This window comes from Vidua macroura, chromosome 21 (assembly GCF_024509145.1).
Source record: "Vidua macroura isolate BioBank_ID:100142 chromosome 21, ASM2450914v1, whole genome shotgun sequence".
NCBI lineage: Eukaryota > Metazoa > Chordata > Aves > Passeriformes > Viduidae > Vidua > Vidua macroura.
The window spans coordinates 3,749,646-3,774,843 of record NC_071591.1 but is presented as its reverse complement, the minus strand read 5'-3'; the positions used below and the strand labels follow the sequence as shown (position 1 = coordinate 3,774,843).

Sequence of the window (25,198 nt, the reverse complement as noted above, 5' to 3'; positions counted from 1 at the left end):
AGAGCAGGGAGTGAGATTATTTCTTCAGGCGGGTGAAAGCTTCAGCAGAGAGCCCGGGAGGGGACCAGAGCAAGGGATGGTGATGGGGAGTTGCTGATCCTTCCCTTCAGTACAGGCTGCCTGCATGTGAGGGCAAACCCTCCCTGCTGCCCTCCCCGCTGCCCCCAAGGCTGGCTCTGAGCTGCCAGAGGCTGCAGGGGTTGGAGCTCACGGCTCAGCCTCTGCCAGCACCCCCCTCTCTCTGCTGGGAGCTAAAAGGAGCCACCTCCAAGGTGACCTTTGGGAAGATGCCACAAGGGACCAGGGAGCTGCCAGCAGATGGGGCTGAGGGCAGCTGTGGGGCCATGCCCCCGCTGGCCACCTTACACCACAGCCAGGAGCAGCCCAGGAAAATGGTGGCTGCCCCTGGATCCCTGGAAGTGTCCAAGGCCAGACTGGATGGGGTTTGGAGCAAATGGGACAGGGGAAGGTGTCCCTGCCCATGGAACCCATGGAATGAGATGGGCTTTGAGGTCCCTTCCAAGCCAAGCTGCTCCATGATTCCGACACACAAAAAGCCCTGGCAGAGGGGAACCCACGGCGTGAGCCTGGGCAATGTCCCTGCACTCCTGCCCCTTCCCTCCACGGCCCCCACCCCAGCAGAGTCCCCAGGACACAGCCAGGATGAGGTGACACCCATGGGAGTGGGGACAGACACAGCAAGGGACCAGAGGGACGGCAGGTTTGGAGGCTCCAGCTGTATTAACAGCAGAGCTAGTTTAAAAAAAAAAATAATAATAATAATTTCCAGGCAGCGTGAAACTACATTTGGGGGGGAAAGAGTTTCCAGCAAAGTCAAAAATTGAAACCACTTCATACGCAGTGAGACCAAACACCGTTTGCAGACCAATTAACCCATGGAAAAGAATTATTGCTGCAGTGGCACCGCTTCACTTGGGAAACAGAGCAGCAGAGTCTTTGCACTTCTTGGAATCTCCTCCTCCCTCGCCTCTAACTCGACCCACATTGACTTGGGGAGTTGCAGGAGGTTGCCCGGCTCTTGCAGCTGAGCCCGGAGCCAGCAGGGGCAGTGGCGCCGGCAGTTCAGCCGGCAGCTCCTCTGTCCTCTCAGCGCTCAGTAAAAGCCCTTCACACGTTTGTTGTCGGGGTCGAACGGGGATTTGGTGTGAGCTCGGGCCGGGAAGGTCACTCCCATCCGCTCCAGCTCGTAGCTGCCACTCTTCACAAAATCCAGGGAAACCTGTGAGGCAGAGCCATGGAAAATCCCCTGTAGGGTGCCAGCATCCCAGCCCCATCCCTGGGCAAGCTCCCAGCCGCCCCACACATCTGCTCTCTGCAGAAAACCCGGCTCTGCCACCCCGAGAGGATGTGGGGAAAGGAGGAAGAGAATTGTTAAAAGCACCCTGCTTAAGAAAAAAAAAAAAAATGCAGTGTTTGAAAATTTTGAGTTTCTTTTTTTTCCCTGTGGAGGTATATGATGGAAAGAAAAAAGGGAAAAGGAGAGGGGAGAAGAACGGAGAGGAAAAAGGGAAAAAGGAGAAGAAAAGGAAAAGGGAGAGGAAAAAGGAAAAGGGAGAGGGAAAGGAAAAGGGAGAGGGAAATGAAGAGGAAGAGGGAGAGGAAGAGGGAGAGGGAGAGGAAGAAAAGGATAGGAAAAGGAGGAACATTTATCACTGGGAGAAAAGGGTGTTCCCAGGGGCAACTGGCCCCCAGAGCCACTTGCCCTGGGACTCTTGCAGGATTGCAGGATGAAAAGCCAAGGCAAGCAAGAGCAGGAATCACAGCACACACACAGCTCTTGGTTGGCACAGAAAAGGTCCCTGGGGATGTCACCCCAACCTCTGTCCCCACAGCACACTGCTTAATGAGGGCACCTGACTGATCATCCAGGAGTCTCCCAGGGTTAATTAAAATCTTGCCCTGCTCCTATTGGCCACTGCTCCCTACAACATAAGTGAATTTGCTACTGCAATTAAATATTTGGTTGCAATTACCACCCGAGGCAGCACTCGAGCCCTGCGTGCTCCTCACACAGTGACAGTGACAGTGACACCACCTTTGGCACCAATCCCTCACCCTCCAGCCTGCACAGGGAAGCACGAGGGAGCTGCTGTCCCATCTCCCAGCCCAGGTGACAGCAGTGGGTTTGTGCCACTGCAGGGAAGGAGGCACAGGCACCCTGCACTCACCGGGCCCCCTGCAGGGTCTCGGATGTAGCCGTAGGCGATGGTTTTGTCGATGGCAAATCCAAAATCTGCCCGGCGGATGTGGCCGACCACCTTCCCGTCCCTCCAGACCGCCTCCAGGCCGAACATGGGCACCTTCCTGCAAGGCAAGGGCAGAGCTGCCACAGCACAGCCCCTCCACGGGGCAGAGGGCTCTGGCTTTGCCCCAGGCCAGCCCACCTGCCAGGGCTCCCACTGCCCACGGGCTCATTCACCTCTCCGTGCTGAACCTAAAGTCATTCCAGCCCAATTTGCAAAACCTCCGGGTGAAACAACATCAACCCTCACACCACCTGCAGCTCCCACTGAACATCCAACAGGGAATTTGAGGAGGGACTTAAATTAGAGATGGAATTAGAGCACGGAAAACAGCTGAGCTGGTTGAGCCTTGCACACATCCAGGTGTGGCACCTGTGCAAAGGGCTGGGTGGGTGTGAGAAATTGATTTCTAAAGAATTGTAAGGATAACATTGCTGAGAGAGACACTGAACTGGAAACAAGGTTCAACAAGTTTCAAAATGCAGCCTTGCAAAAAGACCAGATATTTTAGAGAACTGTGAAAGATGCATGGTAGCAGGACCACGTGGGGTAAAAATATAGGTGTTTGGTGTTAGGAGTAATAACAGCGTTGTTAGGCTGAAAAACATTTATAAAGTACTGTAACCAAGAAACAGGTTAGCTTCTGATGAAATGGCACTGAGTTTTACATCTTTTATATCTCACCCATCATTGAAACTGATAATAGAATAAAATCCTTTAAAACACCTCTCAGTCACCCCATTTCTGTAATAGCCAGGAAAACCAACAGGTGGGCTCGGTGGAGGTGCTGCTCCAGGGGTGCAGCTCCTGGGCTGGGAGCTGCAGCAGGGAGCAGAGCCAGCAGTGGTACTCACTCCTCTGTGCTACTCACTCACTCCTCTGTGCTACTCACTCACTCCTGTGTGGTACTCACTCCTGTGTGGTACTCACTCCTCTGTGCTACTCACTCACTCCTCTGTGGTACTCACTCACTCCTCTGAGGTACTCACTCACTCCTGTGGTATTCACTCACTCCTCTGTGCTACTCACTCCTGTGTGGTACTCACTCACTCCTGTTTGGTACTCACTCCTCTGTGGTACTCACTCCTGTTTGGTACTCACTCCTCTGTGGTACTCACTCACTCCTGTTTGGTACTCACTCACTCTTCTGAGGTACTCACTCCTCTGTGGTAAAGCACACGAGGCGGCGGAAGATGCCCTTGGCTTTCTGAGCCTCCACAGCCTCCCGGCCCAGGAAGGGGATGCTGGACTTGAGCTTGCAGGTGAAGGCCAACCCTGCTTCTAGCGGGGTGTCATCGGGGCGCAGGTCTGCGTGCCAGTGCCTGTACCCTGCAGGGAGCAAGCACGGGTCACCCACTGACCCCATCACAGCAGCAGGACAAAACACCACCCCTGCCCCTGGACACCCGCTGGCTCGTTCACTTGGATAAAACACCCTGCAGAGGAGCCCACACAGGGGAATTCTCAGCACTCTGAGACACCTCCGGTCACACTGACCCACCCTGAAGCTGAGGAAAAGCTCCTTGCCCTGGTTCCCCCCCGGAGGAAAAGCAGGGAGTGCAGCTGAGAGGAGAACGAGGACCTTTCTCGATGCTGAGGCTGTCGATGGCTCTGTAGCCGGCGTTGGCGATGCCGTGCCGGGCTCCTGCCTGCATCACCGCCCGATAAACCTTCACACAGTCAGCCCTGGGCACGTGCAGCTCCCAGCCCATCTCGCCCACGAACGACAACCTCATGGCCCGCACCTGCAAAGGCAAGAGGGCAAACATCCCCGTGGTGGAGCTGGGCTGTGCGGGCTGGGAGAGGCCACACGCTCCCACGTCAGGGGAAAAGCCAGCTTTGCCTGGGAGCCTTGTGGTGGAAGGCAGTTCTGTGCTCTCCTTTCTTGCACAAAGACAGGCTCAGAGTGAATTTCTAAGCCTGGCACCTCAAACCTGGCTACCATCAGTGCCAGTGGGCAGAGGTGGCTGCTGCAGCATCCTCTGGCTATGGACTCCAGGGCTGGGGTGAGATGTGATGCTCCAGCCGAGCTTTTGTCTCCCTCTGCTGATCCACTGAGACAGGGAAGCTGGTCCCCAGCAGGACTGTCCTGCTTTTGGGGCACTTCATCACTGCTGACCCTTCTCCAGGGATGTTTCCTTCTTGGAGCCCAAGGCTCCTGGGCAGGGGCTGAGCCCGGTGCCCTGACCCATGTCCCAGTCCCACCAGGAAATGCTCAGGGTTCCCCATGGAGGTTGTGTCCCAAAGCTGTGCTGTCACATTAGCTCCACACCAAATGCAAGAAGCTCCGAGGAGGAATGAGCAGATCAGCACAGGGGACTGGGTGCTTCTCCAGAGAAGCCTCATTCCCGGGGATGGAGCCTGGCTGCAGTCCCAGGGAACAGCCTGCCCTGCCTGTGTTCCACCAGCTTCTCACCCAGGCACCCTCCTGCTGTCCCTCTGGAACAGTCTCCATTCCCAGAGCTTTCCAGGCCAGCTGGGACTGGCCCAACTCAGGCACCTTCCCTGGAGACAGCCCTTGAGTCTGAGCTGCCTTTCCCTCTGATTCATCCCATTGCGTTTCTCCACTTCCTCCCCCACAAAACCCCTCTGGTTCATCCCTCTGGGTACACATCCACTGCAGACACAGAGCTGGCTTTGGGAGAGAGATTAACTCCAGAGTTCTGCTCTGGGTTGTGATCTGTCCTGTTAACAAAGCTGTTCCCACTCAGAACACACTTCCAGGCTGGTTCTGGTGGCCTCGGGCTGGCCTGGCCATGCTGGCTCTGGCTGTGCTTGGGGCAGAAGCTGCATTTTGCCATTTGCTGGGCTCTTGCTCCAAGCAGAGCGGTGCCAGCTGTGCTCTCTAATCCCGGGGACAAATGCAAACAGACACCAGCAGCTGCTGCCCAAAGCAGGCAGAAGTGCCCAAGGGCTGCCTGGGCTCTGTGCTGCCAGCATGGCCAGAGGGCACAGCTGAGAGCCCAAATCCATTCCTGCTTCCCCTAGCACCAAAATCACATCCTCGAGCAGAGTTTAAAGCAGCTTGTAAGAAGCCTTAACCTCTGCCACAGGAGTGGGGAGGAGGAAGGAACAGTGTGGATGGGGAATTTATTTTGAGGCTCCCCCTGAGGAGCCGTGCCAGGAGCCAGCCCTGCCCTGGTCCCTGGCCAGGCACAAAGGCTGGCACTCCCTTCCCCAGGAGCACGGGCACCAGGGGCTCAGAGAGGCCTTTTCCTCTACACAAAGGTGTCATCTAATTAGGAAACAGCCTGAGAAGAGCCTGCTGCAAGCCAGCTTTCATCTTCATTGCAGCAGGAGATGCTCCGGGGATTGACAGGCAACTTCCCGGCTCATTAACCCCGTCTGTGACTGCAGTTAAAGTGCTTTTTACAATCAAGAGCAAGTTACTCCTGGGAGAAACTTCCTCTCAAAGCACCAGTGCTCCAGGGGAATGAGCATCCCAGCGAGAGCAGTGCCCCACAGAAAACAGGTAACCCTGGAAAACTGGGGTGCCAGTGATCAGCTCAGCACAGGGAGGGACTGGGGTCGCCCCCATGTGTGTGAACCCCAGGCAGGAGTCACATCCCACCACGGAAGGGAATGCTAAGGGCTGGACTCAGCAGCTCTGCTGGATTCCTATAGGAACAGCTCTTCCAGCTGGAGCTGTGAAATAACATCCATTCCTGGGTTTTTGTGCAGCAATTCAAAAGCATTCTAGGTACCGTAGAAAATGAAAACCTGAATTTTCCCCTGTCTCCAGCAGTGAGATTCAAAGGAGGACCTTTCTCTGCTGTTCCATACAATGAGAGACTCTATATATAAACTCACAAACCAATCCATAATTTCCAGAGTCATTAACTCTGCTGGAACTCTCCTTTGACTCCAGCTAATTTTGTTCAACTGCTGAGTTAATGCAGGAAAATCTCGGTGATAACTTTTTTAAGATGCTGGGTTCAGTTTAATCCCCCTGCAAGGTGATAATATCAGCAAAGGCTTCAGCCTGCTGCCCTGAGAAATCTTCCCACTCTAATTCCAGCGTGGGATGGGGTCCCTGGTGTTCATTGTCCAGTGGGACAATGGAGACCTCCTGAAGGGTGGCCCTGGCAGCAGGGCCCACACCCCTCAGGCAGGAGAGCTTTCCTCTGTCCATCAGGGAATTTACACTCCAAAGAATCCACAAAACTCCTGCCAGCTCAATCTTCCTTGAAGGACCAGATTATTTATAACAAACTTGAAGTGAAATGCAAATAAACTCATCACACCCGTGGAGACAGGAACATTTCTACACCTTTCTTAGGGCATAAGCAGATTATTACAAGATGATATCAGTCTGCTACAGGCTGACAAGGGAGGGTGTGGGGAGGATTAATGGAGACTAAAATCCAGCACTTTGGACAACCTGCACCAGTGGATTGGCTTTGAAATCCCCCAGGCCTTCCAAGGGACACTGAACTCGCTGTGGGTTGAGCTGTTGGGCACCCAAAGCCCAGGGTGCATTGGTGGCAATGGTTTGGAGATTAATCTGACTTGGGCAAGATCTGTACCTTGGTTAAACCACTTTGAGGCCTGGCCAGGCTGTTGCTCACAAATCAAGAGGCTCTAATTTGATTTAGCAGCAATCTCTTCAGCAGGCAGCTGCAGTCGAATTAAAGCCATTTTAATTCTGAATGAAAAGTGGCCGCACGTGGCTTAACCCAATTTCCTTAACATCCAGCCTGCTGCAGCTCCTGGCTCTCCTGCTGCCTTTTATGAGATTTACTGCTTCACCTTCACCTCCTTCATCCCCCACCAGGCTCCAGCCCGAGAGCCAGAGCGAGTCCTGGGCACGGTCCCTCCTCCCAGCAGCTCATCCAGCAGGAGAGGGGTGCTCTGGGATCATGGCCTGCCCAGCCTTCCCATGGAAAGGAGCAGGTACAAATTCCACCCTCTCTTCAAAGTGTTTTTGCAACCACAGGAATATTTCACACGGGATAGACATCACTGAGAAACCAGAGTTTCTCCAAGAATCCTTGCTAAAGCTTTTCCCTGGTACCCAAAGCTGCCAGCAGCAGGTTTTCTCCTTTGAGAAAAATGACACTCCATGGTCACCAAGCCTTCTATTTGGGGTGTTAAAGCTCAGTCAACAGCTTCAGGGCATGAGCCCTGAAGCCTGGGCAGAAGCAGGATGATCTGTGCCTGCACAGGAAGCTTAGGGCTGCCAGGCTTCTGCTGTGATCAAACAGCAGCTCCCAGGCTGCCCAGTCCCTACTGCCAGCACTTGACAAGCTTTGCATTAAGTTGTCCCCGTTTTTTTTATGAGGAGGGGAAATGGAAAGTGTCTGGAGTGTCAGGTAGATCTCATCACCGGCGCTCGCCCTAATCCATGGAGATGTCTCTTGTTCCTCTGGCATCACTGCAAAGCCATGAGTCACCCTGTCCCTTCCCCAGGCTCAGTGGTGTGACACCACTGGGAGGGCTGGGAGAGCAGGATGGCACCTGCCAGGCAGTCAGGGAGGATAACACCCTTTTCTCACTCTGGGTTTTGGCCTTTTCCTACGAAAACCACAACAAAACCTCTCTGCAACAAAGAGGCAGACACATTCCTAACAGAGAGAGAGGGAATAGGGTGGCCAGAGCAGCTGTGGCTGCCCCTGGATCCCTGGAAGTGCTCCAGGCCAGGCTGGATGAGGCTTGGAGCAACCTGGGACAGTGGAAGGTGTCCCTGCCCATGGCAGAGGGGTGGAACAAGATGATCTTTCAGGTCCCTTCCAACCCAAACCAGTCTGGGATTCTGTGCTTGGCTGGTGGGTGCACAGAGCCCAGAGCTCCCTGGGCAGCTCGAGGAGTGGCCCCTTCCTACCTGGCATCCTGCAGCCGTGGTGATTTTGTGTGTGGAGAAGGGGAAGGCCTCGTTGCTGAGGTCGGTGTCGAGCACTTCCTGGAGGACAGCACGGCTGTGGGGAAACAGCAAAGTGGGCACAGTGAGGGCACTCGGCTGCCAGCCTGCCCTGAGGGTTATCCCCAAAACTTGCTCCCCCATCTTGCTGGCAAGACAGACTGCTCACTCCAAAGAGGAGCTGAGGTGGCTGATGTGCAATGCTGTGAGAGCCTCAAAAGAAATTTCAGTTCCATGGGAAGTGGAGTGATACCTCAGCCACATCAGCACTCGGTGTCGTGGGGCTCACACCTACCCCTGCCCAGCATGGAGACCTGCACCTGAGAAAAACCTCCCTGCATCCCCCCCTTCCACTCCTGCATCCCTCCCTCCATCCCTGCATTTCTCCATCCCTCCTTCCAACCCTGCATCCCTCCCTCCATCCCTGCATTTCTCCATCCCTCCCTCCATCCCTGCATTTCTCCATCCCTCCCTCCACCCCTCCGTGGTCAGGTTGCAGGGAGGGCCCCACACCGCTCACCTCAGAGGGCCCTGGATGCTCATCATGCCCAGCTCCTCGGAGCAGTCGAGGAGTTTGCACTGGAATTTCATGTCCTGCAGCACGGTGGTGATGTGGGACCAGTTGTGCTGAGCCACAGCCCCGCCGATAGCCAGGTAGTAGCCATCCCCTGGAACACAGCCCCGGGCAGCCTTTCAGGGCTCAGAGGGCTGGGTTGGGCTGGTTCTGCTCTGCAGAGCCTGAAGTGCAGCCCTGAGCCTCTCCAGCTTGCACAGCCCTGGCTGGGGACTGCCAATAAAAAGGGGGGTTAAAGAGTTGTGGGATTAGGGAAGGCTTTGGGGCTCTGCTTTTTGAAAGTGTGTGTGAGCATCACAGGAAAAAGAACTCCTTGAGAACAACGGCAAAAGCATCTGCACTTTTGTCCCAGTACAGAACAGACCCTCAAGTGTGGAGGGAGCTGTGAGCTACAGGTGGGAGCAGGGAATGCTACAGTGACCAGCCCATAACCACTACAGCACCATTCCTACACGGAATTGTACCGTATGCAAGGAAGAATTTCACCTCCTCAGTAATCCTGGGTGGAAAAATCCCTAGGGATGGTGTTTGAGAGCTGATTAATATGTAATCAATCTTCCCTCTGTCTTTCCTGCCACTACGAAATTGCTCTCTGGTATTCTGTCATAATGATAATAAGTGCAGCCACCTACTGTAATTGGAAAAATAGACTTTGCTGTGATTAAACACCTCCAGTGCCCGACAAAGCCTGCAGCTCTGCCAGCCACTTCCCACCCTGCTTCCTGTGCCAGTGTCCCAGACAGGAGGGAAAAAGGATTCTCCCACACAGAGGGAAAAATCACAGGCACCTCATGCTGCTGGGACAAACACAGTGAGACTGCCCCGTGGCACACCTGACAGTGACACAGCCTGGTGAGATTGCCCTGTGGCACACCTGAGAGTGACACAGTGTGGTGAGATTGCCCCGTGGCACACCTGAGGGTGACACAGCCTGGTGAGATTGCCCCATGGCACACCTGGAGGTGACACAGAGTGGTGAGATTGCCCCGTGGCACACCTGGAGGTGACACAGCCTGGTGAGATTGCCCCGTGGCACACCTGGAGGTGACACAGCCTGGTGAGATTGCCCCATGGCACACCTGGAGGTGACACAGCCTGGTGAGATTGCCCTGTGGCACACCTGGAGGTGACACAGCATGGTGAGATTGCCCCGTGGCACACCTGAGGGTGACACAGCCTGGTGAGATTGCCCCGTGGCACACCTGAGGGTGACACAGCCTGGTGAGATTGCCCCGTGGCACACCTGAGGGTGACACAGCGTGGGGACAGGGCTCTGTGACCACTCAGAGCACACCCTGTGCCCGGCCGGAGCCGAGCTCAGCATCCTCCTCACCGCTCCTAATGCCATTTCTGCCCCCAGGGCTGCTCTGCCGCCTTTCAGTCCCCCTTAATTGCAGCTGATAAGGGCTCGGACAGAGGTCAGAGCCGCCAGCCAGGCTGGACAAACCCAATAACAGCGATGAGCCCGGGGACAGGGGCCATAATCGGGTTACAGGCACCGAAGGATAGAGGTGGAAAAAGCCAGGTGGTGCCATTAGGAAAATGCAATCAGCCCTGTGCCTGCAGCCCCTCCAGCGTGGCAGGGAGGGAGGAGGTGCTGGAACAAACCTGCCCAGGACTGGAAAAGTCTCTGTGTGCATTGACACGGCTGAAAAGACAGCGGGAAAACCTGGGAATTTAACTATGGGGGGGGGGTGAACACAGTCAGAGCTCCCCCCTGCAGCATCCCCGGGTTTTACCTTCAAAAGCGGGGGCCAGGGGGGAGCCCGGGGCCCCGGGGCTGATCCTGCTGACCGTCAGGTCGCTCTCCACGCCGCCCTGCTGGTTCAGCATGCACGTGTACACGGTGGAGCCTGCGGGGGGACACGGGCACCGCTGCCCATCAGCCAGCCTGGCACGGAGCCGCGGGGCACGGGGAGCTGGCCAGCAGGAAAAGGCCTCCTCATCATTAAATCACCGATCCTGGCTTTGCCCTGACCGACCCGGGGTGTCCCAGCACCAGCAGGGGGAAAGGAATGATGCATTTTTCCTTTTCCTCTGTGAGGAGCTGAGGTTGCATCCTTGAAAATGCCCAAAGCTGCTTCCCAGCCTCGGAAAAGGGGACAACAAACCACAGCTGGCGAGGGCTGTGCTTGATTTACTCCAGAACCCATCGCACCTCCAGATGTGAGCCACAGCTGGAGCCAGAGGGAAACCTCCCTTCTTTATCCTGAGCTCAGAGCAGTGTGAACGAGGCAGAACCCAGACTGTGGTGAGGACAGGGAGAGCAGCCTCTTCCCAAACCCTCTGCAAAGGCAGCACCGAGAGGAAAAGCCAATCTGGGCTCCTATGGGTTGTTTTGGGGCGAGATTTCCCCAGCAAAACAAGCAGCTGAGGCTTTGCTCACCTGGAGCTTTGCTCACATCAGCACTGAACAGCCAGTCGGCTGCTTTCGTAGCTTCAGGTCCAACCAGGTAGAATTTCCCAAAATAAGACATGTCAAAGAGAGCCAGGGCATTCCTGCACGTTAAACATTCCTTCTTGATCTGCAATTAAAGCAAACACGGCGCTGAGGCTGAGCCGTGCTCTCAGCCCACAAAGGGAAACACAAATTAAACCATTTATGCAACGGGAAATGATATCAGACACTTGCCTGGTGCCTTTAAGGGCTTCAAAATGCTCCTGAGAGAATCAGGTATTTGCTGGAGCCAGCCTGACAGGCCATCCCCAGTGCTTGATCCCATTCCTCACCTCGCTAACTCAGTGACAGTTATCATTAATAACACCCAAATTTGATCAAATTGGATTTTTTTTCCCCAAGCTGCTCCCAACACTTTCGGAAAGCAGCAGTATAATTCTCCCCTGAGGTTTCTGAGCACGAGCTACACATTTCTCCTCATATTTTTTTGGGACACTTTTCGCTGTTTCAGAGCTTCCCCTCCCTCCGAGCATCACCAACTCGCCCCAAAGCAGCGTTGGGGCGCAGGTTCTGCCGCCTCCAAGTCCCCCAGGTCCCCGGGAGTTTTGGCAGGGCAGGAGGGGCTGTCAGCCCCACTCACGATGTCGTGGTGAGGGGGGAAGTCGAAGGTGTACTCGTCACCCAGCAGGCGGTTGTAGGTGTAGTCCCTGTGGCGCTCGCGGCCGTAGGCACCGTAGTAATCGTAATCCAGGACCTGGGGGAGAGGTGGCACAGGGAGGAAGAGGATGTGAGGCCGAAGCTAAAAGACTCCTTGGCATATTCACCCCGCTCCTGGAGAGATGGCTTTGGTGGTGGGTCCCCACCCTGGCATCCCTGATCACCACAGGGATGGGCTCTCACCCCAAAATCCCTGTCCATGGGGATGGAGCCTCCCTCCAACATCCCAGCCCATGGGTTGGGTCCTACCAGAGTATCCTTTGTCACAGTGATGGATCCCCATCCCAACATCCCAGCCCATGGGTTGGGTCCTATCAGAGTATCCCTGCCCATGGGGATGAGTCCATAGCATCCCTGCCCTCAGTGATGGATCCGCATCCCAAAATCCCTACCCATGGTGATGGATCCCCATCCCAACATCCCTTGTCACAGTGATGGATCCCCATCTCAACATCCCCACCCTCAGTGATGGATCCCCATCCCAGCATCCCTGACCACAATGATGGATCCCCACCCCAACATCCCTGCCCCCAGTGATGGATCCCCACCCCAACATCCCTGCCCCCAGTGATGGATCCCCATCCCAACATCGCTGACCACAATGATGGATCCCCATCCCAGTATCCCTGACCACAATGATGGATCCCCACCCCAACATCCCTGACCACAGTGATGGATCCCCACCCCAACATCCCTGCCCTCAGTGATGGATCCCCATCCCAACACCCCTTGTCACAATGATGGATCCCCATCCCAACATCCCTGACCACAGTGATGGATCCCCACCCCAACATCCCTGCCCTCAGTGATGGATCCCCACCCCAACATCCCTGCCCCCAGTGATGGATCCCCATCCCAACATCCCTGACCACAGTGATGGATCCCCATCCCAACATCCCTTGTCACAATGATGGATCCCCATCCCAACATCCCTGACCACAGTGATGGATCCCCATCCCAACATCCCTGCCCTCAGTGATGGATCCCCATCCCAACACCCCTGCCCATGGTGATGGATTCGCCCCTCAGCATCCCCGTCATGGTGAGGGGTCTCCATCCCAAAATCCCTGCCCTCAGTGATGGATCCCCACCCATCCCTGCTCACGGTGATGGGTCCTACCACAGCTGGTCTCTCCAGGCTGAAGACCCCCCAAAACCCCAGGTGTTCTTACCGGGGCTGCTCCCCCAGGGCTGAACCAGCCGGGTCTCTCCCAGCCGTGCCTCTCCTGGAAAACACAGCCCTGCCGCAGCAGCTCCTACACAGAAGAAATTGGAACAGCTTTTTTTTTAAAAAAAGCCCTTTCACAGCTTTTTGAGCAGCACTCAGGCTTGCCATCCTCGGGTGCACACATGGGCTCAAGACCAGACTTGTGACCCCTTGGTTTGGCTATCAAAAGCCAAAATCAGCCCTGAAGTTTGTCTTGTAAAACAGTGTCAAACCTAAGAATTGCCTGATTTTTGTCCCCCTCAGGCAGGATATTTTCCTCAAGGGTGGTCAAGGGGCAGAGAGCCACAGCCCAGCTGTGCACCCCACCAAAGCCTGCCCTAGGGTGCCCGAATTACTGACCAAAAGATGCTACATGCAGAGAGCAAGATTCCCCACCATGTTTATGAAGTAATTATGTAACAACATCTAATATTTATACAGCAACCTTCTCATTCCTCCTCTGTGCTCTCAGGAAAACCTCTCTGCACGCAATTAATTAGGGATCCATTAAGACATTTTTGTTTGGAGCCTCAGTTTGGAAAAGAATAGACTTTGTTGAACATCTCAGAAATCATTCAGTGCCTATTTATAAAACACAGCACATGTTCTGGAGCTGCATGGATAAATAGCAGGCTGTCAGTCAAGTGGGCATCGCTTATTAGACGTGCTATTAAAAAATAAATTGCATCCTCAGTGACAGAAAACAACTGAGCTGTCAACCAAACACCGGGGGCCGGCAGGCAGGGGTGTCTGTTTTACTGCTTGAGCCTCTGCCCTCCAGTTGGAAGAGGAATGGTGTGATGTCAATCAGAGAGAAGCAGGAACGGGCTTGGAAATGTGGCTTTGCCAGGGCTGGGGCTGGGCTGGCAGCGGGATGAGGCTCTGGTGCTGAGTCCAGCTGAGTGTCTCAAGGGATCTGGGGGGTTCTGAGCTGCTGGCACAGCAAAATGCTGGGAATTGGGTTTTTCTCTCAAGTGCTGCATCTTGAGAGCGTTCACCTATGGATGTTTGTGTGAAGAAGGGGCTGGAGCAGGAGGGAGCCCTGGCTGGTGGCTCCAGGGAGCAAAACCACTTAGGGAGTGCTGGCAAAACCACCTCCACAGAGGCACATCCCTCTTCCCACACCCTCCTTGTGCCCCACTCCACATTGAGAAATCTTGTTTTGGGGAGAAACTCCTGCTAAATTGTGAGCAGGGGAAGGAGATTCCTGTGAGCATTCAGCACCCTCAGCCCTCTCAGCTGCCCCTGGGATAGACTCAGCCTCGGAGCTCTCCTCTCCCCTTTTCCCTTGCCCAGTGATCATCACCAGGTCCTCAATCCACATCTGCTGAGTTAAATATCATGGGAATGCTCAGGCTCTCTACCATTAAACCCCCCATGGCCCCAGAAATCCACGCAGTGAGCTTTGGGATCGGGCAGGGATCTCCCCAGGATGGACGGATGGCAGCTCAGAGGCTTTGGGGAACGACCCAGCTGCAGGCACTCCTTGTGAGCTCCTGTTTGCTGCTGTGGGGGCCAGCCCAGGCCGTGTCCCCACCTCGTGCAGGGGGTCCTTCCTCACGTTGCGCCCTGCCAGGGGCTCGTCGTGGGGGAAGACGACGGAATAGTTCTTGGCGTAGGACTCGTGGCTGCGCTCCCGGATCCAGCGGTTGTTGTCGGTCAGGGAGTGGTGGAACCTCCTGGAAGGCAAGGAGATGGCAACAGCTGGATGAGCCCAACAGCTCATGGCCTTCTTGACCAGACGCAGGTGTGGATGCAGCTGCTGGTGTAAAATTGCAATTCCTGCTCCAGTTTCGTGGGTAGGAGCGGAGGAGCCAAGCAGGGCTCGGTGCTGGCCATGCCACGGTGCTGACCATGGGAGCTGCAGCCTCCACTGAGCTCCCAGCCCCACCCCAGAGCAGAAGACAGCCTTGCTGAGGAAGGGAAATAGGAAAAAAATGAAACTTGAGGTTAATCCTGCCCCACTTCAACATGGGACCAGCCTCAGGGCACACCAGGGTTTAAACACAGCCCTGATGAGGGAATGAGCCCTGGACATTCCTTATATTTCTCACCCAATTCTCCCCAGGCTGTAATATAAATAAACCCCAAAATATCTTCAATTCATTTGAATTATTTTCATCTTCCAAACAGAAAATCTCCTTGAAGGAATGTGCCAGCTCAGCCCACGGTCAGGTTGTTAATCCCAGAGATCTGTAACTCACGGGGAGCAGCCTTGGGTACAAGTGGCACCTTTCCCAGGGCTGCAGAAAGGGAGCCAGGCAGGGGATGAAAGACAAAATGCCATTTCTAGGGACTTTTAAAATGATACTTTCAGCTCCCCTCCTGGCTGACTGGGTGCAGAGGAGAGGCAGGGCATGGGGCTGAGCCCTGCAGGGAATACAAGTGATGCTCCCCAAGAGCTGTGAGAGCAGCTGCCTCTTCTGCTGGCAGAAGGTGACACATGGCATGTCACCAGCACCCCTGGTTGCCCCATCAGCCTCAGCCCCTTCACCAACGAGCTGAATTTTTGACAGCAGCAAGCGGGCAACAGCTGCCAGATGAAATATTTACAAGCAAATGTTCTGAGAGGATAAATATTGAAATGTGTGGAAAAGGGAGTTATTTAAAGAGGAGCTTGGTAATTGTCACCAAAAGGAAGGAATGGGACTGACAGCTTGATGACAGGGCACATGGGACATGGGAGATGTTTGGGTGGAAAGCCCCTGGCTGCTCTGAGCAGGGCTGGGGTCCCTGGGGGTCAGGGGGGCTGTGCTGGTGCCAACCCAGAGCCCAGCCTGGGATGTCTCCATCTCTCCATCCCCATCCCGAGCCCAGCTGGTGGAAGGGGGCAGCTGGAGGCATCTCCCCCATCTCTGCAGGCCCCTCACTCCCACAGCCCAAGCCAACGTGGCATTTACCAGCTTGGCCACTAAAGCAACGTGAGATTTTCAAAGCTTTGTCCCTGACAAGGTGGTTGCTGTCACTGCAGCCCTGTAAGAAAGCCCAAACCCAATCAAAGACAATCAAGCAAGTCAAAAGCAATTACTGAGCCAACATCTGCACGGTCACAACTCCCAGCCCGGGTGGTGCTGCAGAGGGGGGCCGAGCTAATCTTTGTGCTGTTGAAATCATCCCCCTGATTATTAACTTAGAGGATTAGGCACGGTACTAATTGAACAACAGAACCCAAACATAATTACCCCGTCCTTCCCCACCACCACGATCTCCTTGTGCCTGATGGAAGCTGTTTGTGTGGGAGTGGAATGAGGCAAATGAGAGAAACCCCACGTGTGCATTCAGTTTAATGCTTGTAATTGATTCCAGCTCCTTGGAGGGACACACACGCTGCCTGGACACCCACTCCTGATGCCAGCCCTGCCTTGGAAGCATCCCCAAGGACCAGCAGGGATGAGGGATGCCCGTGGAGGCAGCTGGGGCAGTCGGGGTGACTTGCCTGATGTCGTAGCCGTACATGTCCTTCTCCGGCCGGCCGTGGATGATCCAGTGAGCCAATTCCCTGCCGCAGCCACCTCCCAGCATCATCCCTGGGGAACAGGGCAGGATGCAGACGGGGCCAGGAGGCCAAGCAGGGCTGTGGAATGCCAGGATCCCCCCTGGGATCCCATGCCAGCAGGGTATGACCCTCTCAGGTCTCTCTTACCGGCGCTGTTGAAGCCACAGCCGAGGAAGAACCCTCGGACTTCGGGAGCTTCTCCCATGAGTGGTTTGTGGTCAGCTGTGAATGACTCTGGAAAACAGAGAGGGGATGTGCCAGCGAGGCCAGGACAGGGGGGATCACACACTTTGGGGACACGTCACACACTTTACAAACGGGTTTCCTGCAGCCTCCCGTGCTGACCTCGTCCTGCTCCCACAGAGGTCAGTGGGGCCAGACCTGGACCAACACCAGGCACTGCCCAGCACAGGTTTATGGACTTAGACTGAAAATTTGGGAGGCAAAATGAATTCCCCAAGAGAAAGTGCATGAGGCACTGTCAGGGCTCTTTTTTCCTTCCCAAACCCCCAGTCAAGGAGGCTGCACTGATCTGTTTGTTGCCATTTTAACATCTGGGCCCTATTTCCTTACGGTGTATTCCACCTTCGTCAATTCCTGCTGGGAAATTCCATGACTTTGAGCCACTTGGCTCAGCTGAGGGAGGGCTGGGGATGTCTCTCCTGTGCTCATGATGTCTCCAGCTGCCAGTGCTATTCCACTGGGCCATCAGCCATGGAAATCCCTCTACAAATCCTCACCAGGGAGGACAGCAAAGCCCCTGACAGAGGTGTGCAATCCTCCTCCCTGTTTGATGGTGCTCCATCCATCCATCCATGTAAAAGGAGAGAGGGAAAACCGAGTTCAGTGGGGTCTTTCCCCACTTAGCAACGTCCAGTTTGTTTCCCCTGATCCCACTGCTCCAGAGAAGGCAGGAGCAGAGCCAGAATAATTCCACTGTCACCAGAGCAGCTCCTCATGTGCCAATATCCCTGTACAGATATTCCAGGCTACAAACTCAGGGATTTAATGGAGCAACAGCCAAAGCACCTCCCCTGCCAGCACTTTGCCCTGGGATGGGTGGTGGGGGCTCCAGGGACCTTGGCACAGCGACCACAGCAGAGGGGACAAAGCCTTTGCCATTTGCTTCAGCCCGGCATGACTCAGCTGCCACAGGCTGCTGGTTTCAATCAAGAAGGAGAAAAGGAGGAGAGCTGAGCCTTGGAAAATGACATTGTTGTACGAGAAAGAGGAGACATCCATCTGCCAGCAGCCAGTTCTGCTCTGCTCACAGCGCAGTGCAATCAAACCGCTGGACCCAGGGCCAAGGTCTCACCTTGTACAAGTCATGTTTGATCTGCTGCAGGGCACGAGACCTGCCCTACTTTCCCCTCATACAACCCCAAAGAGTTTCCCTTTAAGTGCCTCAGCAAAAAGGGCTTTTATTATAGTTGATTTCTTAGTGTATAGTGGATTTTAAGGCCAAACCAAGTGTGCAAGGCTTGGGCTCAATGCCTGGCACCTCCTCCAGCTGCCACTGCAGGGATGGCTTTAACTCCACACCAGGGATGTAAATATGGGTAAATCTAATGTCACTAGACCAGGAGAAAGTCGTAAAATTAATTCTAGAAGATAACACTTGGTAAAATAATAGCCATTGCTTAAAAACATCTGCCTCTTAATTTTCCAGTCCAGTGGCCACAACATCAGCTGGAGATCCATTCACTACCAGACTAAACCAAGGCAGTCAGGTCCCCAGGGAAATGGCTTTAAACTGAAAGAGGGACAATTGAGATGATGAGAAATCAATAAGAATTCTAAGATAGAAGTTATTTACAACAAGGGTGGGGAGGCCCTGGCACAGGCTGCCCAGAGAAGCTGTGGCTGCCCCATGCCTGGAGGTGTTCAAGGCAAGGTTGGACAGGGCTTGGAGCACCTGGTGAAAGGTGCCCCTGCCCACGGCAGTGGAGCTGGAATGAGATAATATCCGAAGATCCCTTCCAAGCCAAACCATTCTGTGAGTCTCTGAATGTGTCATTCTATTCCTCTACCCAGGCTAGGCCTGGAATGCCACCCCTTGGAAGATGCCACCACTGCAGCCAGACCAGCAGCACTTTCTGTGCATTCAGAGAGTTTTTCTTCTCCCCAGGTTATAAAGCTTCCCTTTTCCTCCAGCAAGATCTTCAGAAAAACCCAGCCACCACGGTGCCACCACAGTGGTCACCACAGCCACCACGGTGCCACCACAGTGGTCACCACAGCCACCACGGTGCCACCACAGTGGTCACCACAGCCACCACGGTGCCACCACAGTGGTCACCACAGCCACGTTACCTGGCCCACAGACAGTGGATTTAATTCCTGTTTTCTCCAGAACTGGCACTCTGTTGACAGCACCTTCAATGTGTTGCATGAAAACATCCCAGTCCAGGTCAAAGAGGCCAAAAGCAAATTTTTCAGATACCTAAAGAGGAGAAACAAGAATGAGGACACGGAACAGAGGATGGCTGATTGTGTGAGACCACCTCATCTCTGGCAGCCTCGGAGAAGAAAAATCGAGGCTGCATTGAATCTCTGGGATTTTGGGGTTTTCTTGAACAACCCAGACAAACCTGAAGTCTGAATTAAAGATAGAGGGATGGGCACAGCAGCCTCTGGCTCTCCTGTTGCCTCTGCACTGCATATCTGTGCCACAGACTGCCCCAAAGGGGAGATGCTCCCCCTGCTTTCCCCACCTGCCACCAGAGGTTGGTGCCTGCAGAATGCGGGGGCTGTGCACTCCTCCGAGGTGGCTTCCCTGGAAACCTGCCTCGTTCCCCCGGAAAACCTCCCGGCTCCACTCACCTCCTCCCAGAAGATGGGGTTTGACTCATATCCACCCACGGAAAGGGCATCGCCTTGGAGACGGAGATAGACCGAGGCGTCGTGATCACGAACGTTTGGCATGTTCTGAAACACGGGGAGGGGGAGTGCAGGGGTCAGAGGAGGCCATGGGGACACCCCTATGGCACCCAGCAAGGTACCAGGGCACAAGGTGGGCACCTGCAGCAGTGACCTGTCAAGGATGGGACACAGAGTGGCTCCATGGGTGCTCCCTCAGCACCGAAATTTGGGCACCCCAAGAAGAAAGCGCCCAGCTCAGCTCCAGCTAACCTTGCCAAGCAGTGGGCAGAGCAGCGTACACAGACACCTGAGCAGCACCCAGGGGTGCCCTGGGGATGGGGAGCAGCCCCTGTGGTTGATCCTAGCTCAGGAATCATCACTCCTCTGCCACCCGCCTCTGCAGGAGGATGCAGCAGCTCGACGCGCAGGCAGCGGTGCACGAAGAATGAGGGATTTGTTCTTGTGAATAATGGATGGGGAAACATTTAGATAACACTGAAGAACCGGTGTAGGGCCTGCTGCAACCCGTGTTGACAAGTGGAATGAAGTGGATGGGACGGGAGGCACCGAGGTCTGCGAGCTGCAGCCTCTCCTCTGGAGTCTTTCTTGCTGCGTACGGCACGGTGGAGTCGCTGAGACAGAAATGTAATCATGGACCATGGTACAACGAGGCACCTCGTGCTGAAAGGTCAGGCACAGACTGTGTCAGCAGGATGGAAACTAATTAATGTGTCACCCTCAGTGCACTGGGGCCTGAGAGGATGAAGGCTCCTTCAACTCCCAAGCAATTCTCCGCAGCCAGATGGCAGGAACAGACTTATAGGGGCAGTCTAGGAATGCTTGGAGAGCTACACCTCTGCCTGCCAGGTCTGGGGCTTGCTCAGAAAGATCTGGGATCTTTATGAATGCTGCTATCACACACCAAACACAGAGATCTTGAGGAAAAAAAACAATATCTTGCCAGTTGTAACCTCGTTAAATATTAAATTTGACACTGTTCAAGGTGGTCTGACAGCCCTGCTGAGGGTGTGCACTCCCCTGAGAGCAGAGCCTGACCTGGCAGGAATGAGGAGGCCCCACAGGTCTGGGGGTCCCTGGAAGGGGCAGGGGTCTTTTCTGCCTCTCCAGCCCTGTCCCCCAGAGCAGAGGAGCCGAGCTGCAGCGTGCAGGACTGACCTGGATGCCCTCGATGCGCTCGGTCACCACGTAGGCGTGGTGCATCGCCACCAGCGGCACGTGCACGCCCGCCAGCCGGCCCAGGGCCCGTGCCCACACTCCTGCAGGGACAACAACCCTGTGCTGAGCTCCTCTCCATCCCCCACAGCCCCAGACAGCTGCAGGGGACAAGGGCTGATGCAGACTTTCCTCCTCACAGGAGCGAAGCCACCCGTGAGTTGTGGCCGCTGCTCCTGTCCCACCCCTTCCCCTGTGCCCTGCCCCCCGTACCTGCACAGTTCACCACGCAGGGAGTCTGGATGGTCCCGTGGACTGTCTCCACTGCGTGCACCCTCTTCACCCCAAAGTCATCAGTTCTCACCTGGATGCCCGTGACCGGGCAGTTCTCGATGATCTGGTGGCACAGGAAGAGGGGCAGAGTCACAGCAGGGTCACCAGGGCAGGGGACAACCTGTCTCACCCGACATGCAGCCCCCAAATCTGCAAAAAGTGAACCTAAGCAGCGTCCTGAGTGCCTTGTGTTGCTCCTAAAGGTCTTTTTTCCACCCTCTATTTTCCCTGGTTCCTGCCAGCTTTGTCACTGTCACCCAACCAAGAGGACAATGCCTTTCCTGGGAACAACCCAAATCTGCAGGAGCAGCTCTGCCCTGGTGGGAAAGCAGAAGGTGAGGAAGGCAGAGGATGAAACCAAGAGGCATTAGTGAGTAAATTCCTAATTAAGAACTACCGTAGCGCCTCTGGCAGTTGCTGCTCTGGCCAGAGTTGAGCAGGTGCCAGCGGGGTCCATGGTGCCATCCTTGGGGACGTACAGGGTGCCATACAGGTCATCAGTGTTCATCAGAGGGTACAGGTCCTTGGTCTGGGACGGGCTCAGCACGTGGGACTCCACACCGTACACCTTCCCCAGCTGCCAAGGGACAGCAAAACCCGGAGCTCAGCTAAGGAACAAAAGCTTTGTTCACCACTTGCTGCTGAAGGAGGAGGAGGAGGAGAATCCCAGGACATGTTTATCTCCCAAACCCTAAATCCAGCATGGGGTGATGCTCAGATTTCAGGGACTATGACCCTGGTTTTGAATTCAAGCTGCCCGTGCAGCTGGAAAAATGATGCTGCACAATGGGGGAAACGATGCTCCCACTATTTAAACGGTCAAAAATCCGAGGCTGGATTTAATTTTGCCAACTTTGGAGGAGCTTGACGGATTTTGGCTGCCTTATGCAAGTCAGGAGGCTGCCCTGGAAGGGACCTGCTGTCCAGGTGGGAAGGCAGTGAGGGATGGGACATTCAGAGACCTGGGGGCTCCACAAAAAAAAAAAACCCTCCTGCAGCCCACCCTGCCAGGAGTGCATCCCTACCGACATGAGCCTTTTGTACTCATCCAGGCGCTGCTTGTTGGAGGCGATGAAGAGCCCCCCGTTCTCCACCCAGCCCGTGTGCAGCCCCGTCTCGGCCGGCAGATCCCGGCTGACCACATCCCTCGTGTGCGCCAGCAGCTCCACTTCCACATCGCTGGGACGCAGCTGCCACAGGAGACCTGCGGGGGACACGCACAGGGCGCGACAGATGCGCTGTCACCTCCCCATCACCCCGAGCGGGATTCAGGGGGGGGACCCTCGTGTGTCCCCCTGCGGAGCTCGTGCTCCATCTCGTGGATTTGTGGGAATGCTACAAAACCATCGGGTTTTGTTCTCTCTGGGCGTTAAATGAATGGGGGAAAGGGGTTGTGGAGTGGATGGACCCCAAAAGTGTGGAAAAAAACCCCCCAACTTATACAGCTCTGCCGCCCTGCCATAGAAAAGTGGCTTTAAAAAGGGGGTGGAAATTGTGCAAATAAAGTAGTTTTTTTCCTGCCTCCACATAAATCTTGGGGCGGGGAAAAAAAGGAAATTTAGGGGACGTTTAAAAAATATCCTGGCGGAAGTAAAAGCAGAAACTCTCAGCATTTACAACCAAAACTCTCCAGCACACGCGGACACAGCACATCCCAAACCGCGAGCATCCCCGCGCCCACCTCGGGCAGCAGCCGAGCCGAGCCGTGCCCGCCACTCACCCGCCGTGTGCCAGGTGGTGCCCGAGGTCAGGCGGTCCCTCTCGAGCAGCAGCACGCCGCTGAGCCCCATTTTGACCAGGTGATAGGTGGTCTGGCAGCCCAGGCTGCCCCCGCCCACCACCACCACCTGTGCCGAGGCCGGCGGGGGCCGGCTGGGCTCGCCGCTCCCGGGACCCTCCTCCCGCAGCGTCTTCTGGTACGGGACGCTCTTCTTGGCCGTGGGGCCCGAGGCGCTGCTGAAGGGCCGGGGGCTTCTCCAGGGGGCTGGCAGGCGGCGGGGGACCCGCCAGGCGCGGCTCATGCAGGACATCGCCACCTGCACATCCCAAAACACCTCGCTGGGTCCCTGGCCGCCCCTCTGCTCACCTCACCGCGACAGGTACTAAAATCAGTTATTGCCAAATGAGAACGTGAAAGCTTGAAATTGTGCCTCTGTCTTTTTTAAAAATGTCCATCTGAAGTGGTATTATGAAACACCACACACCAACGGTGGTCCCTAAGTGAAAATTAGCAGAATTAACAAAGTCAAACATCCCAGTGAGCTGTACCCAGGTGTTGGTGTTCTGTCTTTCAGCTTTTCTGTGTATAGAAACACAAGGGACAAAAACACTCATTCTGACCCAACAGTGCTTTCAGTGTTGTATCGTACACACCCCCCCCCCCCCGGCTGCCCAAAACACGTGGTTTTAACCAGAAATTAGGGGTCTCTGGGTGTTGTGCAGAGGTTGGGCAAGCCCTGGGTCACATCCTGGGATCCCTTTCCAGCAGCTGGGGTTCCTTTCCAGCAGGGCAATGGGATCCCAGTTGCACGTGTGTGTGCAGCTCCCAAACACCCTCCCTTAAAAAGGGGGCTTGGGAATTCCCAGGGCACGGCACCCTGTGCTCACTCATGCTCCAAAAACCACTTTTTTTTTTTCCCCCAACTGGAACTCAGGAGCTGTTTGGCCACAGAGAAGGTGCCAGGTTTGCTCTGGATCAGAGGGTGGGGCAATGGCTGCTGGGGGAGAAACGGGGTCAGGTCCTGGCTGTGGACACTGTGCCCCTGTGCAGGTCCTGGCTGTGGACACTGTGCCCCTGTGCAGGTCCTGGCTGAGGACACTGAGCCCCTGTGCAGGTCCTGGCTGAGGACACTGAGCTCCTGTGCAGGTCCTGGCTGAGGACACAGCTCAGGATTTGCTCCTGGAACAAGATTTAGGGTGCACGTGAGGGGTGTAGTGGGGCCAACACAGACCCCCCTACACAAGGCACAGGCCATGACCAGGGGATCATGCCCTGGGGATCAGCCCCCTGAGACCCCCTGCTTGCTGCCACGCGGCCACCAGAGCACCCACTGTCCCCCCATTGTCCCCCCAAGCTTCAGACTCCCCCTTGGAATCCCTGTGACAGCCCACAGCACATTCCCACCAGGCACCACTCACCAGCAAGGCTCTCTCCGGGCTGCCTCTCCCTGCCGGGATGTGGTGGGGCCCCTGCCTTCCTCTGATGCTCTCCTCCTCCTCCTCCTCCTCCTCCTCCTCCTCCTCTTCCGTCCCCTTGGCCCCTGCTGCAAAAAATATTAACCAGCACTTGGAGGCGAGCGGAGCCAGCCTGAGCGAACAGAAGAGAGAGACTTACCTCCTTGTCCCCCTTCTCGTGGCTCTGCTGCTTCCCAGGCACGACAAAAAGTCTGGCAGAGCGGAGAAATTCAAAACAAGGAGGAAAACGCTGCTTTTTTCCCCGGCTCGGTGCCCAGCAGAGAACAAACAGCCCAGCTGGGGCCAGAGGGACTCGCAGCCTCCCGGGCTGGCTGGAGCTGTCAGCTGGATGCCAGAGAGCAAACACGGCGAGGAAAGGCACCATCTGACCCCCCTGCTGCAGTTCCCAGTGGCTCCAGTCAGAGAACAGAGATAAAATTAATTTACACCTCTCCTAAGCCAGAGCCAAGAGCTCAAAGTGAAGGTGGCAACACCAAAAAAAAAAAAAAAAAAAAAAAAAAAAAAAAATTTAAATTGGAGTTGGGTAGAAAAAATGAGGGTTTGATTTCGATCTCTAAGCATGAAGATTTTGTTGTTCCTTCAGCTCAGGGCTCAGCCCTGGAATTAGGGCCTGTTGGGGCAGGATACGGAAGTTCTGCTGAAGGGCCTCATGCTGGTATCTCAGAGAAGCAGAAGTCAGGGTGGAGTCAGGGTTTGGCTGGTGGTTGGGAGGGATTGGGGTCCCAGCAGCATCGTGGTCCCCCAGGCAGCATCCCCCACCCCTGTAGAGCTCTGAGCAGCCATGGGATGGTTTTTTGGGGGGGTTTAAGCATCCAGCTTAAGTGGAAGAGCCCCTTTTCTGCTCCTCAGTACCCAATCTGTCTGCTCTTGCCTGCTGGACACCCTGTGGTACCCAGCATCCAAACTGCCCCAGTTTGGGAAGGGTTTGAGCCGAGGGGTTCCCTTATTCCAGCTTTATCCCCTGTCTCCAGCAGCATTTCCCCTCCTTCTCCCAAAGACAAAACTGGTTTCTCAGTTTTACAGAGAGCCCCAGCTCCTGCAGGCTTCTCCACGGACTAAATTGCTCAGAACAACCACAGAGCTGCAAACAAGTCTAAACTCCTGTTTGCAGTGGGGTGTTTC

The 25,198-nt window shown here is 55.2% G+C and overlaps 1 protein-coding gene across 1 annotated transcript; it reads right to left on the bottom strand.

Moving 5' to 3' along the window:
• Nucleotides 1-722: 722 nt before the first annotated feature.
• SARDH (sarcosine dehydrogenase) lies at nucleotides 723-24,485 on the bottom strand. The gene is made up of 22 exons (XM_053996308.1): nucleotides 24,216-24,485; nucleotides 24,020-24,144; nucleotides 22,602-22,917; nucleotides 21,907-22,085; nucleotides 21,279-21,458; nucleotides 20,822-20,945; nucleotides 20,552-20,652; nucleotides 19,337-19,441; nucleotides 18,827-18,956; nucleotides 16,661-16,747; nucleotides 16,454-16,544; nucleotides 14,555-14,696; nucleotides 12,983-13,066; nucleotides 11,734-11,847; nucleotides 11,082-11,220; nucleotides 10,435-10,548; nucleotides 8,642-8,789; nucleotides 8,086-8,179; nucleotides 3,847-4,009; nucleotides 3,425-3,593; nucleotides 2,190-2,325; nucleotides 723-1,240 (listed from the first exon to the last, which is right to left on the bottom strand). The coding sequence occupies exons 3-22, from the start codon at nucleotides 22,909-22,911 to the stop codon at nucleotides 1,115-1,117; spliced, it is 2,736 nt and encodes a 911-aa protein (XP_053852283.1). The 5' UTR covers nucleotides 22,912-22,917; nucleotides 24,020-24,144; nucleotides 24,216-24,485; the 3' UTR covers nucleotides 723-1,114.
• Between the last annotated feature and the right edge of the window lie 713 nt (nucleotides 24,486-25,198).

Coding starts and splice junctions, on each gene's coding strand:
- SARDH (XM_053996308.1), bottom strand. CDS start 22,911: ATGTCCTGCATGAGCCGCGCCTGGCGGGTCCCCCGCCGCCTGCCAGCC. Junction 21,459..21,906: donor AGTACAAAAGGCTCATGTCG/GTAGGGATGCAC, acceptor GTCCCTTGGCAG/CTGGGGAAGGTGTACGGTGT. Junction 2,326..3,424: donor GTGTGCTTTACCACAGAGGA/GTGAGTACCTCA, acceptor CTTGCCTTGCAG/GAAGGTGCCCATGTTCGGCC.